The sequence below is a fragment of the Bombyx mandarina genome, chromosome 09 (genome assembly GCF_030267445.1).
Source record: "Bombyx mandarina strain Sakado chromosome 09, ASM3026744v2".
Lineage (NCBI taxonomy): Eukaryota > Metazoa > Arthropoda > Insecta > Lepidoptera > Bombycidae > Bombyx > Bombyx mandarina.
Window position 1 is genome coordinate 10,135,511 of NC_143216.1, and position 25,440 is coordinate 10,160,950.

At 41.6% G+C, this 25,440-nt stretch overlaps 1 protein-coding gene across 2 annotated transcripts; it reads right to left on the reverse strand.

Moving 5' to 3' along the window:
• Positions 1–378: 378 nt before the first annotated feature.
• Nrx-IV (neurexin-4) lies at positions 379–24,473 on the reverse strand. Of its 2 annotated transcripts, none has more exons than XM_028183299.2 (23): positions 24,256–24,473; positions 23,939–24,052; positions 21,121–21,317; positions 17,285–17,426; positions 16,139–16,342; positions 13,999–14,165; positions 13,363–13,539; positions 12,674–12,835; positions 11,695–11,911; positions 11,133–11,277; positions 10,953–11,059; positions 10,070–10,195; positions 9,776–9,979; positions 8,386–8,565; positions 8,176–8,313; positions 7,129–7,265; positions 6,260–6,411; positions 5,706–5,902; positions 5,474–5,614; positions 5,137–5,316; positions 4,714–5,058; positions 4,156–4,293; positions 379–3,361 (listed from the first exon to the last, which is right to left on the reverse strand). In XM_028183299.2, exons 1-23 carry the CDS (start codon positions 24,320–24,322, stop codon positions 3,171–3,173), a joined length of 3,828 nt encoding a protein of 1,275 aa, XP_028039100.2. In that variant the 5' UTR covers positions 24,323–24,473; the 3' UTR covers positions 379–3,170. The 2 variants fall into 2 exon arrangements, with proteins under 2 accessions (XP_028039100.2, XP_028039101.2); XM_028183300.2 differs by lacking the exon at positions 21,121–21,317 and adding an exon at positions 20,509–20,705 and having other exon boundaries at positions 24,256–24,455.
• Between the last annotated feature and the right edge of the window lie 967 nt (positions 24,474–25,440).

Below are 25,440 nucleotides of genomic sequence, written 5' to 3' on the forward strand. Positions count from 1 at the left end.
GATAAGATTGACTTCCACGGTAAAGGAATAGCATCGTGTAATAAAAATGAAACCCGCAAAATTGTAATTTGCTTACTGGTGGTAGGAAGTCTTGCGAGTCCGCACGTGTAAGTAAGTACCAACACTCTACCTATTTCAGCCGTGAAGCATTCACAGGGCGGAGCAGCCGTTGTACTGAACTGAGACCTTAGAACCCATGTCACAAAATGGGTGGGTTCCGGCATTTAAATTGTAGTTGTCTATGGACTCCGGTAACCACTTAACACCAGGTGAGCCGTGAGCTCGTCCAACCACCTAAGCAATACAAAAAAAAGGGTTTGCATACCGTCACATCCTTAATCGGTGTTAACATTAAAATATAAATAAAACTACAACAAAAATGAATCTGTGGAAAATTTATTTGTGATATTTCGAATTAAAATCAAAACCTATTCAATAAGTTGTGCGTAACAAAGGTCTACATTAACTGTCAGTTACATTGACCGCACCTTACTTGCGACTACTCGTTTCTATCGCTGCAAATGGATAGCAGGTCCACCGAACGATAAACGATGCTGTGAGGTTAAGGCTATCCAACAAACGATACCTTGTCGACATCAATAATTCGTTTACAAATAAGATCGCAGTCGACACGGCCTTTACATTACCGACACAAGGTTTTATAATATTAAAAATAAGTTTTTTTGAAACGCACAACAACCCTAATTATGTATAACACTAGTGTGCCTCGCATCCTTATAAACCATTAAGGCACGTCACTCTACTATATTCGACGTACAAATACACACGATACTATCGATATTTACGACGCCACTATTTATCTATATTGATTTTATAAAAGAACTCTATTTTTGTTGTATATTTATATACGGTGTTCGTTACCGGAGCTCAGTGGGATAGCGATCGCCCTGCCCTTTGACCCCCAACGAATTACAATGCGAAAGTGCACTTTTCTAATTTAATCGATATCGATAATTCTTATATCCCTTATAAAGCACTATGGATTGCCAAAATTATTTTTAAAGCGTGGCCTAGTTTCTTTATTTATTTAGCATGGTGTAAAAATATACTATGACGATTATTTAATTTCGTTTAAAATAAATCTTACCATCAATAATATTGTTATGTCAATTACAAAATGCAATGTCGGGATGTATGTGAAGTTAAAAAAAATTGTCACTTCGATTTAAATATAATTAAAGTTTTAAACTTGCTAAAACAATTTCTTCTTCAAAAACCCAATGGAAAATTCATAAAATCGAATTTATAAACACACAAATTTTTTTTAAACTCAAATAACACAAGGTTTGGACGGAAAAATAAAATAAAAATAAAAATCTTACAACTAAAATCTGCAGTCCAACTTAAAGATCAATCTATTATTTCTAGAGTATTCATAAAATATTTTTTCAAATATATTTTATCAGATAAACTAAAACTAATCGGTACATCGAGTATAGACACTATTTGTTATTATAATTATAAATCATGATAGTTGATGTTCTTATTTATGCCATGTTTTTACAAAATCATTACACAAAGGTGATGATATTTAGCAGCCAAATGGCACGAGACGGGAGAAGACAAGTTCGATAGTGTCGAGTGGAAAAACTAATCGATTATTAAAGTTAAAGAGACCAAGCACTCACAGTAGTGTTGTACAATGAAACGATTTTTATAAAGTGTACTAAATTGTGTAAAAAAAATACATTTTGTGCGAGTTCCCGAGAGCGTCGAAGTATAAGTACTTATTCGACCTATGAAACTTGCTTAAGAAACGGAGTTGAAAAATTCAAGAGATTTTTAGGTTGGCTAAATTTTTAGGTTGGCAACTTTAAAACGATGATAAACGAAGGAGCAAGTGCTACGCGAGGTCATTGCCCTCTCTGAGCCGCCGAAAGACGCGGCTGCTACAGATGGCAAAATCCGACAATTTCTTTGAAGGAATGTCTGACGGCCCTTCACATGCGCATGTGAGTGGCCGGCATTAGTAATCAACATACTGATGTGCGCTTAATGTCATTTTAAGAATAGTTTATGCGAAATTCTGTCCGTACAGCGGTTAGATATATGTATATAATTAAAATTTGTTTGACGGTGACACACTTATGAGATAACTCCAAGTTTGAAGATTATTGTCTGTCCGCTTATATTTAAAATGTTAATGTGTGATTGGAGATTTTTAGTTAACATTTTTATTTATTCGTGTTGTCGTTAGAGAAAAGAGATTCATTTCCGTGCGTCCTCAGCGCCTACGCCTTTTAGTCGTTTCTACTCAGTCTATTTTACTAAAACAAATATTTTGTTTTTATCTTGTTATTTTGTGGTAATATCGATACGATTGCATTAAGATTTAATTATCAATTGTCACGTAGATTCAGTAATTGTTTTATGTAATCAATTAATAACCTAAATTCTATATAAGTTCAATAACGAAACTCGAACCAAACTTCCAGAGAAGTCTGCAATTTAGAGGTTACATATATCGATTTGTAAAAGGCTATTTGGTTTAGGCGACATTCCACTTAATACACGACATTTATCTTTGTAATTACAGGTGCATTTTATTTGGTATTAGCATCAACAATTGAACTTCAATTAAGTTTACTCCATTCAAATATCTGAAGTAGTTTTTGGAACGAAGTTCCTCATGAGACGATGCGGAGGGGTATCCTAACCGGGAAAAAACGTCCGTAACGTAAGATTTTTATTAGTAATGCACACAGTGTACGACTTTAACTTTGTAATAACGTACAAAAAATAACATAGTTTTTTATCATTCATTGACCACAATCTCAGAGCGTTCGTTTGCGCAATACACTAACTCTTATGCAAACAACCGTGTATGAAGTGTACCACGATAAGTTCGCACGTTACCGAATGACCGTGGGTTGTTGCGAAACCTCCAGTTTTATTTTCTTTATACCTCGAATAGAACTTGAAATTAACATTTTTATAATAAGGAACTTCGTTCCTATCCGGTGTCCCACGACACCACACATCTTTTTTTTATTATTATTTTCCAAATCTTAATCTTTAAATGGCTCTCCTGTAAAGTTTCAAAACTGTCGTTTAAACCAAACAGCCCTTCACTCTTCAATGTAATGTATAGAAAATTGCTTTTGGTGTGATTTGTGTGGGTGTAGTTTGTTGTATCTGTGCGCGTAGAGCTAGATGAAGAACTCCCTGCGCTTGGTGACGCGCGGTCCCGTGGCGGCGGCCAGCGCGGCGGCGTCGGGGTCGGCCGCGCCGTCCGCGCCGCGCTCCTCCTGCGTCAGGTACTCGCCCTTGTGCCGCGACAGCGCGCGCACCAGCACCACCGCCACCACCACCAGCAGCAGGAAGATGAACCCCAGCACCGCTGTCCACAACAACGCCCAATTATAGCTCGAGAAATTTTTGAAGTCGTCGTGGCCTAAAGGACAAGACGTCCGGTGCATTCGTGTTGAAGCGATGCACCGGTGTTCGAATCCCGCTGGCGGGTAGCAATTTTTCTAATAAATTACGTACTCAACAAATGTTCTCGATTGACTTCCACGGTGAAGGAATAACATCGTGTAATAAAAATGAAACCCGCAAAATTATAATTTGCGTAATTACTGGTGGTAGGACCTCTTGTAAGTCCACAGGGGTTGGTACTACCATCCTGACTATTTCTGCCGTGAAGCAGTGACGCATTTCGGTTTGAAGAATGGGGCAGTCGTTGTAACTATAGAACTATAGAATTATATCTCAAGGTGGGTTGCGCATTTACGTTGTAGATGTCTATGAGCTGCAGTAACCACTTAACACCAGATGGGCTAAGACCTCGTCCTATTTAAGCAATAAAATAAAGAACATTTCTCTTTTCATATTGCTCTCGGATTACCAGTATTGTCTCCTATCATGACAGAGTATCCTCACTGACCGAATCGAACTCTTTAAAGACGGTGGGAGCTGGACCTCCCAGCGCAAGGCAGCCATGCGTTCCGGCTCGAGAATATTACTGAAATTAACAGTTTGAGACAATACATTTGAGACGTCCATCTCTTAGCGACATCTATGGGATCTAGTAATCACCCCACACAAGCCACAGTGCGACCAGCGCGCGTGCGTAGTGTGGCGCACAGAGCTGCTTGTCACTAAGCTGAAGGCACATGTATGCAGAAGACGCACTTCCGAGTATGGCTTCGTCCGTCTTCCGGAAGTTGATCTCGTGCTGCAGGTCGAGTGCGGGCGGCGGCCGGGTCTCCACGGGCTCGGGCGGGTGCGTCACGGGCTCCACGCCGCAGAAGTCCTCATGCAAAACTCCTCCTGATGCAAGCGCGGGAATTACTTTTCGTCATAGACTGTGAGATAGACTGAGAACTTTATAAGTTGACAAAGGCTCCAAATGTCAAATATAACCATCGCACCTCCCACCACCAGAGCAGAGTTCATCCACACTATTTAGAAACACTGCTTTCATCTACAGTGCATTTCTAGAGGTCTTTTTTGCCACGTACCATCCGGCTTTGGAATGAGCTCCCCTCTACGGTGTTTCCTGCGCATTATGACATAACCTTCCTCAAACAAGGCTTGTGAAGAGTATTAAGCGGTAGGCAACGACTGAAGTCCATGAGCGACGGTAACCACTTACTATCAGGTGGGTATGCTCGTCTGCCTATAGGGCAATAAAAAAAAAAAGAATAAATAACGCCTCCAGGGCAGGCGCAATGTGTGGGCGGCACCGACCTCCGAGGCTCCTGACGTTGGGCGGCGGGTCCTGCTGGAAGAGCAGCTTGAGCGGGTAGATGTCGTCGAACTCCACGCGGCTCACGCAGCCCACGAAGCCCTCGCCCATGGACTCGTTGCGGCCGATGTACATGTACTGGATGTTGTTGAACTGCGCGTCCGCAGACTCCTTGATGTTGAAGCGGTACTCCTGCGTCTCGTAGCTGTCCACCTGCAGCGCGAGCGTGGCGCCGCTGTCCCGCCGCGCCAGCCGCACGTCGTGGTACTGGCCCAGCGCGAAGTGCTTCCCCTGGAACACGATCTCCTGCCGCTCGAAGCCGAAGTCGAACACGACGCGCAGGTGACCTGCACAGTACGGCACCGCGTCACGCGCCGGCGGGGGCGGGGGGTCGGGGGGGGGGGACCTCGCCAACGAACACTCACCGGAATTGGAGACCATCAGAGTCAAGTACTCTCCTGAAATGTTCGAGTAGAAGCCGAGCAGGAACCCCTTCGGGTTGGTGGTGGTGAAGCCGACCCTGATCTTCTCAGCGATGGTGGAGCGCCACGAGCCCAGGAAGTCGTACTTGATCAACGAGTTCGGTCGGAGATTTACGCCGATTTCTAAATGATATAGGAAATATTACATGAATTATCGAACTAACGACGACATTCGAAAATACAACAAGCCAATAATAAATTTTATATGAAATTTCTCATTTCACTAATATCTTACAATAAAATTCAATGTCATTTTGATGGTAAGTAAGTAATAGCTGACCGTCCGCACAGATGGGGCCCTTGAAAGCCGTCCAGCGACAGTCGCACGTGTACGAGTCGAAGCCCTCGATGCACGTGCCGTTGTTGAGGCACGGCGACGACGAGCACTTGCCGACGCAGCCCTCGGATATGCCGTACAGCCCTGCACATAAGGTCGGGATTGCGTTAGCACTTGGCGGCGCTCGCTCGCACGGCGCGTGGGGGGGCGTGGGGGGGGGCGGGTGTGCGGGTACCGGTGCGGGCGAGCGGCGCCAGGTGCACGGGCCTGCCGTTGAGCAGCAGGGCGCGCAGGCAGCCCACCAGCCCGTCGCTGCGGTCCAGCGCGGCGCCCAGCGCGAGGCCCGTGGACAGCTGCAGGGCGCGCGCCGTGCCGCCCACAGTGCGGATCTCGTTCTTCAAGGCTCCATCGACCACCAGCCTGGCCTCCTTCCTGTGCCAGCAGAACATACACCTTTATAACTATTTCAAATCATTAATATGTAATCATTAAAATGTAATATGTAATCTATATAAATGAATTACTGTTCGTTAGTCTCGCTAAAACTCGAGAACGACGGCTGGACCGATTTGACTAATTTTGGTCTTGAATTATTTGTGGAAGTCCAGAGAACGTTTAAAAGGTAGATAAACGTGAAAATGCTCGGAATTAAATGAAAATAACAATTTTGTTTTTCGTTTGATGTGTTCCCCGTTGGACGGATTCGTTTTGTTTGTTTTAAGTTTATTTTATACAAGTGACAAGAGCACAGATTATACGTTGTGATTGAAAGTTCGTTTATGATCATACCTATTCCTTTCGATGGACACGGAGTGCCACTGGTTGTCAGCCAGGCGGTTGCTGGTCTCCACCGACACCCCTAGAGGCGTGTCACCCACTTGGAGCTGCAGCTGCAGTTGATCCCCTCCGATTATTGACAGCTTTATGTAGTCTTGCGGGCCCTGGGGAAGGGAAGCGTTGTTATTAACAATCGAATCGCACTCTCACTCCCATTTACATTCAGAAAGATAGGAAATAAAAAGAAAACGGATCTTTAAAAAAAAATGGTGCGCGTTCAGCTTGGTGCACGTGAATGAAGTGAAACTTCTTTTTCGATATTGTGTGGTTTGCTTCATTTTTCTGTTTATAAAAGAATGTTAATTCATGCTGTTTATAAAAGATGCGACATCCTCAACATTTATATTATATATATTTTAAATTATAGATAGAAAAATAAATATCTATACTAATATATAAATCTACAGTGGTTTTTACGGTTGGTTCCGTTATAACTACTGAACCGTGCATCCGATCGACTTGAAACTTGGTATACATGTAGAAAATACATTTATTTAATGGATAGGCTAATATTTATATGAGTGTTGGACTCCCTAATAATGACAATAAATAATAATGTTAATTTTAAATGCCCAGCGAAACGGGCGAGTACGGCTTGTATATATATATTTTTTAAATACTTCATTAAAATATTGGAGCTACTCGTTGCTAACGCTCGCGCTGACCTGCAACAAGTATACTACGCGCATGCGCACGAGTGCCGCGCATTCACTCTCGCTCTGTCTCTTTCTATTCCATGGTAGCGCTAAACGTTTAACGCAACCTTGTTGTAAGTCGTATTAGAAGTTTCACTTCAAAAACTCAACAAAAGTGCATTTTACCTTGGAATGCAGCAGAACAGCATTCTCCTTGGTCGTCTTGAACTCGAAGTAGATGTCGCCACTGTGCCCCAGGTCGAACGTCGGCAGCAGGATGATGGCGTCGGCCACGCGGAACGTGATCGCGTTGTTGAACAAATCTGTAATGACCAAGAACTCAGCTTCTACCGAGGAAGTCTTGGTTCTCCAGAGTCCAGGCGCCAAAACCACAACGTGAACTAATTAAATCAATCTTTACAAAAAAAATACTGCTTATGGTCACAGATGACTTGTATGGCCCTAAAAACACTTTTGAGCCCACGTTCTCCAGTCGTGGCCCAGTCCCACATACCCCGCGCGCCCCTAAGGCCTCGGAGGAGGTTCGGCCCCCGGCCCGGAAAAAAATTTGTCACGGATGACTGACTACAGCTGTGAAGTAATTTAAACGCTGGAAATAATATATTGAGGGTAAAAATAGTTTTGTGTGTAAAATTCGCGTATTCATTGTCTTTGTTCTTTGACACGATATTCAAATACGTGCTTGGAGTCGCGCGCCGGGGCCACCGGACCTCACTGCGGCGTCTACACCACACTCCGACAATATTTAACTGGGGCTCGACAGCCACAGCGAGCAGCGACTCGACCATGCCTTGTCTATTATCGACGATAATGAAATACGTACATAACAAATGTTCACGATTGACTTCCATGGTGAAGGAATATAACATCGTGTGATAAAAACCAAACCCGCAAAATTATAATTTGCGTAATTTCTGGTGGTAGGACCTCTTGTGAGTTCACACGGGTAGGCACCACAGCCACGCTTATTTTTGCCGTGAAGCAATAATGCGTTTCAGTTCGAAGGGTGCCGTTATAACTATACTGAGACCTTAGAACTCTTATCTCAAGGTGGGTGGCGGCATTTATGTTGTAGATGTCTATGGGCTCCGGTAACTACTTAACACCAGGTGGGCCGTGAGCCATCTACCCACATAAGCAATAAAAATAAAATAAAATAAAAGATGCATATATGTATGTAGCGCAAGACAGGGGCGGAGTGTTGGCGCTCACCGTCCCCCTCGCACAGCAGCGGCCCGAGCGTGTAGCGGCCCTCCTTCTCGTCGAGGTGGCTGCCGGTGTCGCCGAAGCGCAGCTGCTTCACCGGCAGGAACTCCTTCTCCGTGATGTCGCCGCCGTCCGACTGGAACTCTGCGGGGGCGGGGGCGGGGGGTCAGTAGCGGCTCGTGCGGGGTGGGGGGTGGCGCGGCGGGGGGGGCTCACCCTCGGGGCGCAGCTGCGCGTACTCGGCGTCGCAGTTGCACCACTTGGTGTTGTCGAGACAGGAGCCCAGCAGGCCGCAGGCGCACATGCGCGAGCCGGGCGTGGCGCCGGCCCAGTAGTCCATGCGCTGGCCGGAGCGGGACACCCACCACGCGAACGGCTGGAAGTTGGACTCCTCGCCTGCACACACACACACACACTTACTCCTGCGCCTTCACTTGTCCGCTAATCGCTGACAGGATTGTTTCTTCGCTTCTTATTCTAAGTGAAATTTGACAATTTCGTGTCTTTGTATTTAAATATTTGTATATAAATCAAAATTTTCCTGTGTTGGTTTATTGTTTTTTTTTCCTATCTAATCTGATAACCTTGAGAGGCTATATCAGCCTCGCCTTAACTAGTAGGTGAACTCACGGGGTTCAAACCTGATGACGTTGCTAACACGAGCCCTAGCAAGAGCCGTGCTTCGCTGAATCTACCACCGAATCGGAAACGCGACCCACTGAGAAGATCCGGTGAGAAACTCAGTGGGCTGTGTCTAAGTGTTAATTTACTCGTCGAGCCCTTCGTCGCAAGCGACGGGTTCGTCGAGCCCTTCGTCGCAAGCGACGGGTTCGTCGAGCCCTTCGTCGCAAGCGACGGGTTCGTCGAGCCCTCCGTCGCAAGCTACGGGTTCGACGAGAACGGTGACCAGTGCTTGAGGTACCTTAAAAGCACCGTTAGTGGATCGGGAGGATCCGAAATGACGTGTTTGGGGCGACGTCGACTGCTTTCCATTCTGTCCGCAGGATCGGGAATGCCCGTGTTGGTTGGTAATAACAGGTTCATTACGCGCTGGTTGGCGACACAAATAGACAGAGTAAAAAGTACAAAATCAGTAAAAATACTCGTGAACACAATACAATCCGATGCCAGCGAGCCCCCGCTGAACAGACTCCTTCCTTTCGTTTCTTTATCAGTTTAAATAGAGAATCGCACAAATGAAGATACAATGAATTTTGTTCTTTTTTAAATGACATTTTTTTACAAATACTCCATAGACTGACATAGAGTATATACAAGACTACAAAGATTATACAATTTTGACTGCGTTTTTCTAAGCTTGATCTCTAACAGTCTGTGTGTTCACCGACTTTAGTCATGCTGTTAACTTGAAAATTTGGATACACATCAAGGGCTGATGACGACACAAATTGTTTTATAGCTTTGCCTAATATATGAGTACAAACACATGTATTTATTTTTAGTTTTTAAGGAATATTTCTTTGTTATTATTGACTACTAATTATCTTATTAATCACATTTGTCTTACCGGATACTGCTCACAATGCATGTTTCTGTATTCAATATTACTCCATTATTGATCTATTTATATTAAAAGGGAACTCACTAGGCGAGTTCATGAGCCTCGAGTGCCTGCACCAGTAGTCCAGTCGCTGCGAGCAGGACACAGATCTGTTGAGCAGGGCCTCGAGCTGCGCCCGGTTGGCGTCGTAGATGACGTCCTGCCGGAAGCTGCCCGCCTCCTGGTAGCCGTCCACCACCGTGCTCTGCGACACCGAGTGCTTCACCGACGTTATCACGCGGCCGTCCGCTGCAAGCGACGGTGCGGTTACTGTGGGCGGGGGCGGGGGCGGGGGCGGGGGCGGGGGCGGCGGGTTGGGGGGCGAGGGCGCGTACTCACAGTAGAACTCGCAGGTGACGGGGAAGGGCGGCAGCGGGCCGGAGCCGTCCACGTCGATGTGCACGCTGGCGGAGCGCCGGGCCGCCGACACGCTGTGGTACGCCTGGCACGACAGCGGGTGCACCGCTGCGGACATTCTCATTTACATCAAAGAACTACTGTTACTCCTCGTTAACCAAACCTGTTGTCCTTACATGTCCTCATTAAAAATTTATTCTCTTTTTTTTCCCTACCTATGCTGATAGCCTTGAGAGGCTATTTCAGCTTCGCCCTAACGTGTGTAGGTAAGCTCACGGGGCTCAAACCGGAGTGTTACTAATACTGACCCTAGCAAGAGCCGTGCTTCGCAGAATCTACCACCGGATCGGAAACGCGACCCACTGAGAAGATCCGGCGAGAAACTCAGTGGGTTGTGTCTATCAGTTAACTCGCTCGTCGAGCCCTTCGTCGCAAGCGACGGGTTCGACGAGGACAGTGACCAGTGCTTGTGGTGCCTAAAAGCACCATTAATGGATCAGGGGGATCCGTAATGACGTGCCGCCTTCTCGAAATGGGTTATTCTCAAGATAATACCTTTTAATAAATAAATATAATAAATATTTACTAACAGTCACGCCACGTTAACTGGTCCCGTGATAAGTTCGTAAAGAACTTGTGTTACAGGTACCAGATAACGGATATAAATATAAGATTTTTATTATACACATACATTTAATATACATCCATAACCCTAGGAAAGACATTTATATTTATCATACAAATATCTTCCCTTGGCGGGATTCGAGCCCGCGACCCCCTTGTGTAGTGACCATGTCACTTACCACTACACCAGTCGGCCGTTAGACACCTTTACTTTAAATATTGTCGAAGCGTCAGTACTCACACGTGTGGCACACGGCGCCGGCGTAGCCCGTGTCGCGGCAGTTGCAGGAGAACTCGTCGGCGGTCTGCGCGCAGCGGCCGCCGTGCTCGCAGGGGTTGGGGCTGCACCTGCGGGCCGCGCGGGGGTGAGGGTGAGGGTGAGGCTCCGTCAGCACAGCGCGGGGCGGCCGCGGCTACTCACCTGTCGATCATCTGGCAGGCGTCGAACACGAGCTCGTTGGGGCAGCAGTAGTCCTCCTTCTTCCAGTCCGTCGGCAGGCGATAGTTCCCGTCCACGGAAATCTTGCGCATGCAACCGATGAAGCCGCGCGGTGGGGCTTTGCCTCCTGAAGAAATGATAATATGTTAATGTTTGCCAGTCTGCTGGTCTCTGTGTACTATACAACTTATAACTACAAACCCAACTGTCGGCGACGATACCCAAACGAGGAGGGCACGCGGAAGCGGAGTGCGGGGTGACCCGGAATAAAACGCGAAGGCAGACAGACGCGACAGAGACGCGTGCGCAACACCAACAACATAAGCAATAAGCCGCAGACTTATTGTGAATCGAATAATATAAAATTGTAAAAAGCAGTATATAATAGAAGTATAAAAATATAATTTTATCATTTTGTTCAATTCCTGGACACAACTATCCGAACAATACAAGCATGACGTAACCATGGCTACCCACGTCGAGCGCTTCGACTGCAAGTATCTGCGACGGCCTCAAGCCGGAACACATTGAATCTGACACTCACCAGCTATAAAATAATAGCTGCCGGTAAGAAATCGCAGTCTCTTTGACGTGTGTACGGCTCTGGAGTCCATGGACAGCACCAGCGAGTCCGGGGCCAGGGTCAGCATCAGCGAGTGCCAGCGACCGTCGTTCCACAGCTCCACGTAGTTGTCGAGCTTCACGCGAGGAGATCCGGCCGTCTCCAACTCTACTTTCACTTTACCATCTTCAAGATATGCCTGGTGGAAAAATAACTAAATATTATTAAGCCCGGCTACAAGCTGTAACGTAAATATAAAATAGTATTTCATCTTGTCTCCGCGTTCGCATCTCAGTTTTACAAAAAACGCATTAGAACCATTGTCATGGTTCGTACGATGGTAACATGTACATAAATATATATACATACAATGACATCGCTTTCGAGAGACCGAGACAGAACTACACTCGTGTTTTTTTTTTATATATTGATGTACAAAATAAATTACAATCATTACAGTACATATTAGCTAAATCGTACAAGTAGTACCTAGATCTAATCTGGATTGCAATCTAAATAGTATATGCACTCAGCAAATCCATTTGAATGTACATAGATAGCTTTGGTTATTGAAAACAGTTGAAATTACAAATATTGATAACTAGCCATTGTTAAATAGGATCCTCCTCCACATTTGACAAATTCCCTGAGTCTGGGTTCAAAGATATCAAGATCACCGTGACATTTATAGGCAGACGAGCATACGGCCCACCTGATGGTGAGTGGTTACCATCGCTCATGGACTTCAGCAATGCCAGGGGCAGAACCAAGCCGCTGCCTACCGGCTGCCCGCTGCCTACCGGCTGCCCGCTGCCTGCCACCAATTATCCTGCTTGACCATTCTTACCATAGGGTTACCTTTAATTTTTTTCTTTCTGATCGCGTCACCGACACGCACCTGGTAAAATTAACTTGCACAATTCTAAATAGAATTATTTCTGTCCTAGAAGCAGGTAGGTACCTTAACATATCCCTCGGTGTTGAACCGGTGGTACACGAGCAGCCCCTGCAGCTCGTAGGTCCTGAACTCCAGCGACACGTTGAGCGCGCTGCCGCCGGAGTACCCGCGCAGCTTGGCGTACGAGCCTTCCTTCAGGAACGTCACCGGCACCACAGGGGGCTCCTACACAGACACAGCGGAGTAACGAAAACGGGCATAGAGAAAACTAGAAGATTAAATTATCTGTGCTTTATAATAAAAAAAATTTTTTGGGACTTTTTGGCGGGAACGCGATGACGGAAGTTGCGTGACTTGTTTTATTATGTTTATTTAGTGTTTCTTCAGGTTTAAATGTGTAATAACGGTGGTTTATTAACTGTTTAGTATCTGTGAAAGTGCACAAATATGGGAAAATGAAATAAGACCGCTGGACGTAACTTCTCGGGATCCTCCAAAAAGTCTACTGAAATGACCACCATTTTACTGAGATTATATTTCATCCCATATTATCTCCTCTCATTTCATTTGATTTCATCCCAGTTGATTAATATCTCAAATTAATCATCTTCATTTCATTTCATCATTTTTCATTAAAATAAGAATATAAATTAAAATAAGACATGACTTAAAGGTCTTAGTTACCAGGTCATAAAATAACTTAAAAAAAAATTTTTTTTTAGTGACAGAGCACTGCGGTCGCTGCTACTCACCGGACACGCGTACAGGGTGTTCAGTTTCTGGAACTTAAATGGTTCGCCACTCTCATAGCCCTTTTTCAAATCCTGTATAACGTTGGTCGCGTTGAGGTACATGTTCTCTATGCAGCCTGTGAAATTCTGGTTCACGACTAGACCCTCTTGTAAATTCGGCACGCCCCCTATGTACAGCTGTAGCAGGGCAATACAAAATTAATTAATTTGTAATATTTTAAAACTGACACTGTAGTCATTTCTTCGTTTACAATGTTCTAACAGATTAGACATCATTTGTTAGACTAGCAGACAATATTATGTGGTATTACCTAATATTGAATGCTCTCAATTATAATGTACTCAATAATAATATACATGAAACACACACATACACAATTGTTTCTGGATAATGGAAAAGTTTCTAAGCCTTAAAGAGTTCTTCCAAAAAGTTATGGTAAATATAAACTGCAAGCATTTTAGACGAATAAAACTTAATAACAAAAATAAATTATATTTTGATCAAAACAGGATGATGGTTGCCATAGTAAAAAAAAAAACTTAATCTCAACCGTTAGTTTTTGTTATACTAACAACTGAGAAAGGGCTGTTTCCTTTGTCACAAACTACACTAGTTCATATTCCTACAGTACTCACAGCTCTGTTCAAGTTGAGTCTGGAGAATTCTCCCTTGATCCTCTCCTGCACTATAACCCGGTCCACAGAGAAGATGATGTCCCTTCTGTTCCTAGATATGACTACGTCGTGCCAAATGTTGTCGTCCAGAAGACTGCCCACAGACAGTGACGTAGACATGCCGGACCCTGGAGAAAAATAAATATATACAATTGAAGACATGAGCGGATGAAGGGGGTTAAGAGTACCATTTTTAAGATTTTTGAGTTTTTACATTGAATGAAGGTGTTGTGCCTATAAACCATATTAGACTTTAAAACTCCGAGTTTAAAGGTTATTTTTAGAAATTGCATGTGATGAAGGTGTTATGTACGAAGAAAAAGTACAAGTAACACAAGTTTGTAACCCGTTTTCTCAAAATTAACAAATTGTATCATATCCCCTTCATCCACTCATGTCTTCAATTATTAAACCTCTATTTCTTCTCAATAATTAACTCTAGTAGAAAAGACTGGTTTGATATGGATCAGTATTTTGAAGCCATTACATACAAGCCAAGTCTGTGATCATTAGTCCACACACCCCGTCTTGAACTTGCGACCACTGGCATGATGCCGCTCGTCATCAATACCATTATGAAGGGGCACACGAAATTCAATTAATTATCGAATCCTATCATTCTCCTGCCCTTCACCCAGTCACCTGGGGTCGGCGCAACATGTTTTCTCCTTCCATACTCTTCTATCATACAATTTCTTCGTTCACTTATCTTACACACACATCGTCTTTCACGCAATCCATCCGTTTCTTCTCAGGTCAACCTTCCACATTCATAGTTAAAACTTTCCAACTTAATTTACCCGACCCCAGTAAGAAAATTGGCAGAGAAAACAATTACCATCTTGCCTGTTTCTGTCACGAAGTGATCATTCGCTCCACTGTGAAGGGTGGGACAGTATTCAGATACTTGTAGGATCGATTACTATTTGAAAGCAGGTGAACCGTCGGCGTCCTTATATCTTTTTTATCTTTTGCCGGTGGTAGGACCTCTTTTAAGTTCGCACGAGTAGGTATCACCACCCCACCTATTTCTGCCATGAAGCAGTAATGCGTTTCGGTTTGAAGGGCGGGACAGCCGTTGTAACTGTACTAGAGCTTAGAACTTATATCTCGAGGTGGGTGGCACATTTACATTGTAGATGTCTATGGGCTCCTGTAACCACTTAACACCAGGTGGGCTGTGAGCTCGCCCACCCATCTAAGCAATAAAAAAAAGATGTGTGGTGTCGTGGGACACCGGATAGGAACGAAGTTCCTTATTATAAAAATATTAATTTTAAGTTCTATTCGAGGTATAAAGAAACTAAAACTGGAGGTTTCGCAACAACCCACGGTCATTCGGTAACGTGCGAACTTATTGTGGTACACTTCATTCGCGGTTGTTTGCATAAGAGTTAGTGTATTGCGCAAACGAACGCTCTGGGATCGTGGTCAATGAATGATAAAAAAATATGTTATTTTTTGTACGTTATTACAAAGTTAAGTCGTATACTGTGTGCATTACTAATAAAAATCTTACGTTACGGACGTTTTTTCCCGGTTAGGGTACCCCTCCAGATCGTAACATAAGGAACTTCATTCCAAAACTTCGTTCCAAAAAAAAAACTTTAAGGCTTCGTCAAACAGAACGCGTACTTAGCGCTGCGTTTTAATGTCGCGCTCTTTTCATGTCACACAAATTGACTAGATGAGTCCAACGCTCCTTGACGCAACGTAACATCCGCCAAATCATAGTGCCTTTCGATAGCAGTGTGAAAATTTAAAAGTATTAAGATGTCTAGTGATTCAGATGTGGCATTGTATAAGCATGGGTATTTTCTAACTATTTCTATCAATTTTTCGGGCATTATCCAGTATTTTAATGCACGTTCACTCGGGCGCTAAAATAAAATTTGTAAAAAATTACAATGCCTGACATCAAAGCGTCCTAACGCCGCGACAGAGCGTTGCATACTTATAGCGCTGGGGCTCTGTTTGACGGTTTGTTACCATAGTAGTACAACACATCTCGGCGTCATAGCGCGTCGTCAGTTTAGGGCTCTGACGCGCGCTAATTACGCGTTCTGTTTGACGAAGCCTTTAGACGTAGAGCACAAGTTACCCAAATCAATGTTGAGCACGAGCCGGTTGTCCCTGAGCTGCAGCGCCAGGTAGTCGCCCTGCGTGCCGCGCGAGTACAGCAGCGCGCCCGACGCCGTGCTCGTCTTCAGCCGGAACCGGATCACTTCCCGGGACGCCGATATCGGGTCCCGGAGCAGGTCCATTTTAATTAGCGACGACCCGTTGAAGTACAGAGTGTCAGCGACTGGTGTTTTAAAAATGGAACAATAATAAATACATTAAACTCGGCTCAAGGCCACTGTCGAGCCGGGGGCTGGTCTGCTAGCTTAGCTCTTTGAGCGCGAACCGTCAATAAATCGACTCTCTATGAGAGTTTATAAAGTGCGGAGCGTCAGAATATCAACTATTGCGAAATTTGATTATAGGTACGTTGGTGGTACACTGGTGATGATATATTTAAAATGGTGATGGACGTCTTGTGAGTCCGCACGATAAGGTACCATCGCCCTGCCTGTTTCTGCCGTGAAGCAATAATGCATTTCGGTTTGAAGGGCGGGTCAACCGTTGTAACTATACTTGAGACCTTAGAAGTTATATCTCAAGGTGGGTGACGCATTTACGTTGTAGATGTCTATGGGCTACAGTAACCACTTAACACCAGGTGGACTGTGAGCTCGTCCACCCATCGAAGCAATAAAAAAAAAGGTTTAATTATAGGTATTAAATATAGACCTGTACGGACGTGTCTAAGTGTACGCACGTATAACGTTTTTAATAATTGAATAATATTTACAACCATTTGAAATTATTGTTTTGTGAATTTAGCATTGACTTTTGTATTTTTTTTAACTATAAGTTTTTTAAAAGATACTTTTTCTCAAAAACTCTTTAATAGTTTCTACAAAATATGTGAAAATAAGCTCAGCACGAAAAGGGTTACAAATGCAGGGCGTTAAGAACGGTTTCCTAGTTAGAGCAGGGAAAGGCAACAGGGGTTAAGAACAGTTTCTTAATAAAGCCGGGTAGGAGAATATGACAGAAATGTTCTCTGAAAAACCTTGCATATGATGATGATTGCGTAGTATCTTCCTTAATTGTCATGTAAAGGAGAACGCCGAAGTCTGAGTATCACATCTTAGGTACCGTTATAAAACAAACCTGGACTCTCACAAAACGGGAAACTCACCGTAATCGCAGCCATAAACTTCCACTCTCATAGATATTTTGTCCCGCCATCTCATCGGGTTAATGCGCAAATATTGAGCTATTATAGGCACTTCGAATTCGTTTTTTCGCACCGTGTCACCGTCTTGGTTCCCATGAAACATCTGTTGAACAGAAACCCTTTATTGAATACCCATAATTCGAAATGATCGTGGTATAAAGCCGCGGTTCCACTGCTCCGTAAGGTGCGCACGCCTAGTCTACACAGAGCAGCCTGCATCTGCGTCTGCCTTTCTACTACAGCGCCTATGACATATCGAAATCGACCCGCTTAGCACGTTGTTAGTACGGCAGCAGTTTAAGTGGGCGATACTCCCTCTCGTCCCACTTGCCCCACCTTCAGCTGCTGTGATAGGTATGTATTCTATCCGCTTTTTTTCCTTTCCTATGCTGATAGCCTCGAGAGGCTATTTCAGCTTCGCCCTAACGTGTAGGTGAGCTCACAGGGCTCAAACTGGAGTGTTGCTTATACTGGTCCTAGCAAAAGCAGTGCTTCGCTGAATCTACCACCGGATCGGAAACGCGACCCACTGAGAAGATCCGGCGAGAAACTCAGTGGGCTGTGTCGATTAATTCGCTCGTCGAGCCCTTCGTCGCAAGCGACGGGTTCGACGAGAACGGTGACCGATTCCGTCCGCGGTAGAGCAACGCACGTATGTAAGACCATGTCCATGGTGCTCGCTTTCATTTTCAAAGCAAAGTTAGCTTTGCTTCAGAGGCACGGGCGCGGCCAGGGTTTCGGACGTTTACTCTAAGTCCGAAACGTATCCTTGGGGACACAGATTAACTGGTGGTATGAAATGTTATGCACCCTTAGCATAGACAAACCTAAACACGAATTATGTAGTGTTAGCATCATATATTCCAATTTAAAAATCGTATGTCCCATTGCAGTTCAAAGTTGAGATTTCGATCGAATGTTTTTGGTTTATTGTTTTTTTATTGCTTCGATGAATACCACCATGATGAATGAAAACCACCACACGTTCCCTTTGGGGTTAAGCGGTTGCCGGCGTTTATACACATCACAATAAAAATGCCATCATCAAACTGAAGCACAAATACGAAGTTTCAATTTTGAATATATAACATGGAGTGGCCAGAATCAGCAAGGCAGTACCTACCACAATCTCAATAACGACAGTGCCATACCTATTGTGATGTCTAAAAGGACTCGGGTCATCGACCGCTCAAGTAAGTCGTTTAAAGATAATGAAAAACATTTATAGTGGTTTAGACCTGTGTGTCAATTTTACAACAAACACCAGACTTTCTATTCAATTATGTACTTAATGTTGTTCATCATCCCTGTCCAAACCTAAACATAATTTACTCAAAATATTAGCCCCTCTGCCACTGTCAACAAGCAATATAACTGTGTGTATCAGAAATGTGAATGTGTTGAAGAAAATTCTAGAAAACCAAATATTCCGCACAGAGTAGAGATAGATAAAAGCATGATAATTGCTAACAAAATAATTTAAATGCATGCATATACCAGAGGTGCCGTAGATTGACTCAACAATAATTTGCTACATTAAAATATAGTCTTATTTTTTAGCTATCACGCTGCTGCCTGCTTTATTATTCTACATAAATCGATTTGCCAGACTACAGACATGTAAGATTGTGTGAAGTATGATACCTTGATATATGTCCATCATACCAATCAGATCATATCGCACCTTTAGAATTATAGAGACCCATTACGAAATTTTGGGATTTCGTCTTTAATTCAAAAATGGACCTAGACCGACCCTTTTCAGCGACTCTTAGTAATCAAATGACCAGAAGTAGCTTATAAAGAAACAAAGCTATCCATCGGTCTCTTTCACTCCGTCCCCTTCCTAAACGTTTTTTCGCCCTTTAATCGATGTTTTCCAAAAAACGCATTTTTGATTTGGGTCTTTATAATTCTAAAGGTGCGATAGACGGGTGTAAGGCCGTAGTTTAAACGACATTTTTGTAACTTTACAGAGGTGCCATTTACAGTTCAAAGTTTTGTAAAAAAATTATGACAGATAACTTCTTCAGCTATGCTGGCGCCGTTGCGATGAGATGTTGGGTGCAAGGCTTATTCGAATAAAAGTAGACTGTATTTATTAAATCGGAACAAAATTAGTACAATTTTACGGGACCGACAATGATTGTGTTTTTCGTTGATGCACGTCGTTTTATTTTGTAAGTCCACGCCTCTCCCCCGCTTCCGCCGTGGTGAGGAAAATAGTGATGCTATGTTTCGCACAAGCTATTTGAACGTGGTAAACATAATTGATGTTCAATTGAAAACATCAAATTGTTCATACTAGTATCAAATTACACGCAATTACAAAGCTAAATGGGGCGTATTAAGCGAAATGTCGCTTAAACCAAATAGCTACTGGTGGTAGAACCTCTTGTGAGTCCGCGCGGGTACCACCGCCCTGCCTATTTCTGCCGTGAAGCAGTAATGCATTTCGGTTTGAAGGAAGGGCAGCCGTTGTAATTATACTGAGACCTTAGAACTTATATCTCAAGGTGGGTGGCGCATTTAAGTTGTGGATGTCTATGGGCTCCAGTAACCACTTAACATCAGGTGGGCTGTGAGCTCGTCCACCCATCTAACCAATAAAAAAAAGCCTTTCACCTCTCGAACCGCGTAGGTTCCATATTTATTTATTTATTTATTTAAGCGCAAAGGTCAAATAACAGAAAAAACAAATAAATAGATTTATTGCTGTTTAAAAGAAAATATGTGAGTGTCAGCTCCGATGCCCGACTGGAGTTTATTCTTGTAATCTATGAATACATATTATGTCAACGAATGAATGTCAAGGAAGTATTTTATTGTACTAGTGTAGTACTACTACATTCATACTTATTAATTCATTAAACATTATTACACTAAAGTAAGTACAGTAAAAATCCTAAAGTATATGCTGTGGCTCTGCATATGTAGTTCCCACAATCATACTTTACATGCAATGAACTACTATTAAATATAAAAAAACAGGCATTAAACAATAATGTTTAACTCAAATACAATTTAATAGTGTTGGGTTACTATAAAGAAAATTAATTTATGTACAATCAAAATTAAATATTATGTACATAATTGTGGTTGTAACTATAAATTTCTGTTACATATAATTGAAAGGCTCCTGCAACTTCTAAGCGCCAAGCCAAACACCTATAGTTATACAATACCTGCGTGTACCCATCCCTCCTGGCCACAAGTTTCCAACTCTCCCCGTCGTCAGAGTACTGAAGCATGTACTCCGTGACATATTCGTCTGTCGCGTACCTCCCCTTTGTGGCAATACCGCGCAGTTCCACGCGCTTGTGGAAGTCCAGGGTTAGATGCTGGTAGTACGAGTTCTCGAAGGGCGTCCAAGCCGATGTCCCTTCACCGTTACAGTTAGTTAATTTAGTAACCAAACCGTGTAATTATTTACAGTGTGATATTTGCATTTTATTTAGTAAAATAACCCTTTAATGCATGAATTTCCGAAGGCAATAAAAAATTTACATCAGTGAATTTATTATGATTACTTTTTTTTTCAACTATGACATTGATTTTTTTTTTATCAATAACAAGTCTGCTGCAACCATATTTAATTTGACAGTTGTGTAATATTATTCTGCATTTAAGGGCTATAAGATAGATGTTGAAATATTATTATCATTAGAAAGAAGTGTTTGGGGACAGTTTTACACCAATTGAAACATTATTTGACTATCTACTGCATTATCTACAGAATCTACAAAACCAAAAACATGCATACCAGCACCTTTCTGCTGAAAAATTTATATTTTTACCTTCACTTCACCACCAGGAGCTTTATACTGTACGTAATCTAGGCCATTCGATCCATAGCTGATATGGTATTCCTGGACAAACTCTTGGGAATGAGCCCGACCTTGCACTGCGATCCTGGTTATGTTCTTAACACTGCCAAAGTCAACAATCAGTTGCTGATCGAAATCACTCTCCGAAGCAGTCCAAGCGTTTGTACCTTGTGTACAAAAGTTTATTTTAAATCGTTCTATCCTTCCTTGTAAGGTTAGTTTCATTTTGGTGTTAGTTTCAATTACAACATTTTTTTTCTTTTTAATATATATAATTTACTAGTCTCACATTTAAAAGCTTAAACCCCAACAAATTACAATATAACCAGATCCCATAAAATGCTATTAATATTTAAAAACTAAATGTCCCATAAATAGACTAAATACACGCTATTATTAAAAATTCTTCAATTGTTTCTTCACAAACTCATCACTAAATGTTTCATCAGTACTACACAGAGACTTGGCTTCCTCAACCAGCTCTTGATAAGACAAAACCTCATAGCATACTGGGGCATCTGTTGAATTATCTTTCTTTTGCAATGACACAGCTACAGCATGCTTCTCATCGAGCAATGTCTCTTCAAAGATCCAATCCTCCTTCAAAACATTCCTCTCATAGAGAACAGTATCAGTAACAATTTTGCCCATTTCTAAATGTAAAGTCTTCAGTTGAAAACTGATTTCATCCAAAGGAACAGTTATACCAAACCCCACATTCTTTACGTAACTTTCTTTTAAGCACCATATACGGTAAAAACAAGCAATTTGCTCTAACTCAGTTGGAAAACTGCGTATAGTCGACCATTCTCGTGGTGAGAACTGCCTGGCCATGATCCGAAAGAACTCTGGGATATTCTTGTTCACAGGTGGCTCAATTTTCATGACGTCAATTCCCACATTCCAATCTTTGCATCCAGCTAGAACCACAAAGTCTCCTTGGTGAGAAACATTGAAACTTATCTTCAAATCAATAGGATTAAGCAAAAACGGTTTCCCACGGTCATCTCTACCAAATTTTATCTCATCATATGGAGTCGATGTTGAGGTCTGTACATACTTTCTTAACATGAGTCTTCCAATAAGTGACGATTTAGCATCGTTCTGGAAGACAAATCTGGATATCCTCTGTTTTTCTTCATTTTGTATATAACTTGAAGCCAATAATATTTCTTCTTTCGTGGGCTGCCACTCACGTGTATTAAATGCCCATCGCACATTGCCTTTGTTGGCCATTTTTGTTAATACTCTGCAATATTTATAATTTGGGGTCCTATTACAGAGAGTTTTGAGGACCTGCAGACCAACGAAATATGGTTTCAGGTCCTTTCTGTTTATTTAATCTTATTGTTCTTTTAATATGTTATAACTACAAAATAATCAAAAAACACATGGAAAAAAACTTTTAACATGCAATAAACATTCATTAAAATGATTGATTGTATGTGTAATCTAATGAACTTTATAAAGTAAAGCAGAACAAACAATATACCAAAGTAGTCATAAAATATGGTAGCTATTTCTTGTAGCCTCTAATCAATTTAAAGTTTTTCCCTTACATTTTCCATTACATATGTTCCATAACAAAGTGCATGGCAGAGCAATATTTATTATTAAACTAGTATTACTACCATTATAATATGGTTCTATAAATAGCACAAAGATGCTACTTATATAATTCAAAGAATGGGATTATTCAACTTGCCACAAAACAGTAATGCATTCTGATTTGAAAAGTTTGACATCTATTACACTATACAATTGAGGCATTATCTCATGTCTCAAGGCGCATAGTACTCTCATTGTGGTGTCTATGGGATCCAGTAATAATTGAACATCAGGTGGGTTGTGAAATCATTCACCCATTTATGTAACAAGAAAAAAATTAAGACTTTATATATATCATATTTATTTGTAAAAGATTTGATTGACCACCCATTTCAACTGACGCATTAAAAACTTCTATGTATCATGTATATATAACATATTATATTATGTCAAATGTGTGATATATCTGTTTTTTTATTAAAATTGTACCATATTTTATTATGATTAAGACTACATGTGAAAACGAAGCCTTGTGAGCTTTTATAAAATGCTCCAAACACAAAAACATAAAGCTTTTCAAATTGTAAAAAGAACACAACAATTTCACAATAAATTAAGTAAGTCAAAAATTGATAAAGGGATGAAAACCATTTTTTTTTCAAATTACTTAACAATAACTTTTTAATTACTAAACTTTATTTCATGATATTTTTAAAGAGTGATCAAAAATTAGACATATTCTTTAATTTGAAGTACACTAAATGATTACAGAGGATTCCAATACTACTCCATTTATTTCACTGACAATCATTTAAATAACACTTTATAAAGCTTATACTCTGAAATCTAAGGCACCATTGACTATAAAATATAACAAAATAGTAACAGCTTAGAATAAACAAAATAGCTTTTCATCCCTTCTGCTTAAACCATACTAATTAAAAAAAAAACATTTCCAACTAGTACTGGAAAAAGACACTCCTGCAAATAGGAAATCAAAATGATGACTAGTATTTGGGATGGATTTTGTAAAAGAACAATTTAAGGGGAACTTAAAATCGATTTTTACTCATCAACTGATAATTACACTCATCAGGTGATACAAACAGTGATTGCAGGTGTACTTTTTGCCTTTTTTAAGTTGAGCTGATTTTAAGGTCTAACATTAAGCAGCACAAAAATTTTAAAACAATGTTTAAGTTAAAGCCAGTATTAAATCGATATTTTTTTTGTTTCTTACCATATAATTTAGCATTCTCAGGTCCTCTATCACGTAAGCTTGAAGTAGCCGATAGTTTAGAGTTGGCTACCAAAGGCTCATTGCATTCGTAATCGTAATAATAACGCACGAAATCTGAAAAATAATAAATATATTTGATCATGAGAAGAAGCTATTGAAAACCAAGTTTCATTAAAACAATTTGTTGTGGAGTGAAAAGTGTACGAGTTTTAGCAATTGTTCTAAATATTTAAGTACCGAAGATCGGATGATGCATAAAATAAGCCCATTGCGCTTGAACTGTTTTTGAATAAAAATCAGCGGGTTATCACACTAACCTGCACCGGATTTTGTAATGCTATAACAAAGCAAAACAAATAAATAATACTGAAATCCAGTCATCATTTCATAATTATATTAAATGTAGTAGAAAACCAATACTGCAATTTATTACTCGAAAATTAAAATTAAACATAAAAGAAATGTTTGATCATTACGAACGTTGTCAGTTTGGGCAGTTGTCATATAAACCGGCGCCGGGCAACACCCTTGTAGTGCTGCCAGCATTTATCAAGATTACCACTAAAATTTGTAATTAAAGTAACGGTCAAAATTTATTGACGCAAACCAATTGATTTTGAAATAAATTAAATCTCCAAATTTTAGTAAAGTGTGCTAATAAGCAGACTACACAAAAAAGAATTAAAATTTATTCTAATGCTCTAGAAGTTAGTCAAAATAAAACAATCTCAGCACGTAAAAAAAATATATATACACAACTTAGTAAACTAGATAACAAACTGTGTCACTTGTAACTTATAAGTGATGGGTGGAGAACATAAAAAAATTTGAAATTATCTAGTTTCTGTTGTCTATTTGTATATAATAATAAAACATGATATTTTACTCTGAAAGTCGGTACCTACGTAAACCGTCAATAAATATTTTAGTTATTGTAGTTACAGATAAAATAAACTTGGCTTACTCATTTCATTTAATAAAGTACTTGCATAATGTTAACTAAAGGTGTCATAAATTTGCCTAGCAACAATGGCATAATTGCAATGCTTCTCAAGGCGCCTCCCCTCGCGTCCTTTTCTCACTGCTGAGGGTCGTAACCAACATATTTTGACAGGATTTTATTTCTTGCAATGTCCCTCCAACTTCAGCGCCTCCGATAATTGGCCGCATCGTGGAATGGTATCCCTAGTGTGGTGCGGATTTGATTGAACCACCTTATCGGACTGCGCCCGCGCGGTCTCTTTCCCTCGATCTTCCCTGTCCTGAGTAGTGTTTTTAGGCTATCGGCCGTTTTCCCAGTAATATGACTGAAGTACGCGAGTGCGCTGCGAAGGCAGAATGTAGACAGCCTTGTCTTGATCTGCAGTTGATCCAAGATAGATACATTAATTAGTTCTCTTGATGTTTTCTTGGGGAAGGTTCGTGGTGCATTCTGAAGTAGTCTTACCGGAGGGATTTAATTCCTCAAGGTCACTAAAATACTCTCAATGCGCCAATTGCCA

What these genes read in the sequence shown, in the direction of transcription:
- Nrx-IV (XM_028183299.2), bottom strand. Translation starts at nt 24,322, where the DNA reads ATGATGACTGGATTTCAGTATTATTTATTTGTTTTGCTTTGTTATAGC. An exon ending in CGTCACCTGCGAGTTCTACT is followed by an intron (nt 9,980 to 10,069) that starts GTGAGTACGCGC and finishes CGTCGCTTGCAG; the next exon opens with CGGACGGCCGCGTGATAACG. An exon ending in CGCGCAGCTGCGCCCCGAGG is followed by an intron (nt 8,314 to 8,385) that starts GTGAGCCCCCCC and finishes CCGCCCCCGCAG; the next exon opens with AGTTCCAGTCGGACGGCGGC.